The sequence below is a fragment of the Eschrichtius robustus genome, chromosome 2 (genome assembly GCF_028021215.1).
Source record: "Eschrichtius robustus isolate mEscRob2 chromosome 2, mEscRob2.pri, whole genome shotgun sequence".
In the NCBI taxonomy this organism is placed as follows: Eukaryota; Metazoa; Chordata; class Mammalia; order Artiodactyla; family Eschrichtiidae; genus Eschrichtius; species Eschrichtius robustus.
This window is the reverse complement of record NC_090825.1, coordinates 167,684,878-167,687,145: the sequence shown is the minus strand read 5'-3', so window position 1 is coordinate 167,687,145 and position 2,268 is coordinate 167,684,878. Positions and strand designations below refer to the sequence as shown.

Here is a 2,268-nt window from a genome sequence, read left to right as displayed (position 1 = left end):
ATGTGGGCTCTCCTGCTGCTGTGGCCCCTAGCGCTGGGGTTCAGCCTCGATGACACCCAGACCCCCATCATCTACGATGACGACGGGGGCAGCACAGAGAGAGGTGATGGTGAGTGACCTCGGGCCCTGCCTTGGGACGGGGAGGGTGCCCAGAGCCGGTGAAGGGGAGACAGGGAACGGGGGTGGGGCTTCTCCAGCCCAGCCCTGAGTCCACAGGGCTGGGGGTTTCCATGTCCAGCTCTGTCCCACCAGCCCAGGGGCTCCTGAGAGCTGGGGCTAGGTCTACAGATTCTCAGGGGCAGCGCCATCCAGCCGGGGAACCAGATGAGGGGCTAGGGGTGGGGGGCTGACTCCTGGCCTCTCAGCGCTTCTATCCCCTTTCCCTCCGGGCCTCTCTCCCCCAGATAGCACACCGGGGCCCCACCCGCGCAGCTTCCCTGGCCAGCCCTGTGCCAATGACAGCAACACTCTGGAGGTCCCGGGCAGCTCTCGGGCACTGCTGCTAGGCTGGGTGCCCACGAGACTGGTGCCCGCGCTCTACGGGCTGGCCCTGGCAGTGGGGCTGCCCGCCAATGGCCTGGCGCTGTGGGTGCTGGCCACGCGGGTGCCACGACTGCCCTCCACGGTGCTGCTGATGAACTTGGCGGCGGCTGACCTGCTGCTGGCCCTGGCGCTGCCGCCACGCGTCACCTACCACCTGCGGGGCCAGCGCTGGCCCTTCGGCGAGGCCGTCTGCCGCCTGGACACGGCCGCGCTCTATGGTCACATGTACGGCTCCGTGCTGCTACTGGCCGCCGTCAGCCTGGACCACTACCTGGCCGTGGTGCACCCGCTGCGGGCCCGCACCCTGCGAGGCCAGCGCCTGGCCATCGGGCTCTGTGTCACGGCCTGGCTGGTGGCAGCCGCCCTGGCGCTGCCCCTGGCGCTGCAGCAGCAGACCTTCCGGCTGTCGCGTTCGGACCACGTGCTCTGCCACGATGTGCTGCCCGTCGGTGCCCAGGCCTCCTACTGGCGGCCCGCCTTCATCTGCCTGGCGGTGCTCGGCTGCTTCCTGCCGCTGCTGGCCATGCTGCTGAGTTACGGGGCCACCCTGCGCACGCTGGCGGCCGGCGGCCGGCGTTACGGCCACGCGCTGAGGCTGACCGCACTGGTGCTGACCTCGGCCGTGGCCTTCTTTGCGCCCAGCAACGTGCTGCTGCTCCTGCACTACTCAAACCCGGACCCCGATGCCTGGGGGGACCTGTACGCCGCCTACCTGCCCAGCCTGGCGCTCAGCACCCTCAACAGCTGTGTAGACCCCTTCATCTACTACTACGTGTCGGCCGAGTTCAGGAGCAAGGTGCACGAAGCGATGCTTCGCCGGGCGCCTGGAACTGCCACGGCTTCCAGGGAGGGGTGCAGCCCGGCGACCGGCACCCGGTCCTCCTCGTTTGTGTGACAGCCCCTCCACAGGCCGGACAAACAGGAACGAGGTTGCACTGGGTTGAACAGGGTCCCCTCCCAATTCATGTCCACTGAGAACCTCCGAAAGTGAGCTTATTTGGAAATAAGGTCTTTGCAGGTGTAATTAGTTAGGATGAGGTCGCACTAGAGTAGGGTGGGCCCTAAAAATCCGATGTGACTGGTGTCCTTATAAGAAGAGGACACAGAGACACACAGGGAAGGCCATGTGACCACAGAGGCAGAGATGGGGTGATATGGCCACAAGCCAAGGGATGCCACAGACTGCTGGCAGCCACCAGAAGAAGCCAGGAGACCAGCCTGGGACACACTCTCCCTCAGAGCCACCAGAAGGAGCCAACCCTGCCCACACCTTTATCTCCGACTTCTGGCCTCCAGAACTGTCAGAGAATAAATTTCTGTTGTTTTAAGCCACCTGGTACGTGGTACTTGGTTACGGCAGCCCCAGGAAACTAAGACAAGCATTAAATGCAGGTTCCCGGGCCCAGCCAGCTCGCCTGTGTCCGTGTCCAAGGTGTGGACAAGGCGAAGCCGGTGCTGCCTTGGACCCGCTGCAGGACCCCACCCAGGAGGAGGCTCGGGCCCCCTACCCGCTTGTGGCCAAGGCGGCTGGGAGCCCCGTTGGCGGTCCTCGTTCCCAGGATGGGCCTTCGTGTTCTGGGGCATCTCCTGAGCAGTGGAGACCTCTACTCTGCTCCCCAAAGCCTGGTGCAACCCATCACCGGGAGCCACAGGGCTCAGCCTCCTACTGTCACCCTGGCTGCAAGACATCACCTCCTCCTGCTTTCCCATGGTCTGATTCCTCTT

The 2,268-nt window shown here is 64.9% G+C and overlaps 1 protein-coding gene across 1 annotated transcript; it reads left to right on the top strand.

Annotated features, from left to right (window-relative positions):
* On the top strand, positions 1-1,438 carry F2RL3 (F2R like thrombin or trypsin receptor 3). Its single transcript, XM_068534765.1, has 2 exons — positions 1-109; positions 405-1,438. The coding sequence occupies exons 1-2, from the start codon at positions 1-3 to the stop codon at positions 1,436-1,438; spliced, it is 1,143 nt and encodes a 380-aa protein (XP_068390866.1).
* The last annotated feature ends 830 nt before the right edge of the window (positions 1,439-2,268 follow it).

What these genes read in the sequence shown, in the direction of transcription:
- F2RL3 (XM_068534765.1), top strand. Translation starts at nt 1, where the DNA reads ATGTGGGCTCTCCTGCTGCTGTGGCCCCTAGCGCTGGGGTTCAGCCTC. An exon ending in CAGCACAGAGAGAGGTGATG is followed by an intron (nt 110 to 404) that starts GTGAGTGACCTC and finishes TCTCTCCCCCAG; the next exon opens with ATAGCACACCGGGGCCCCAC.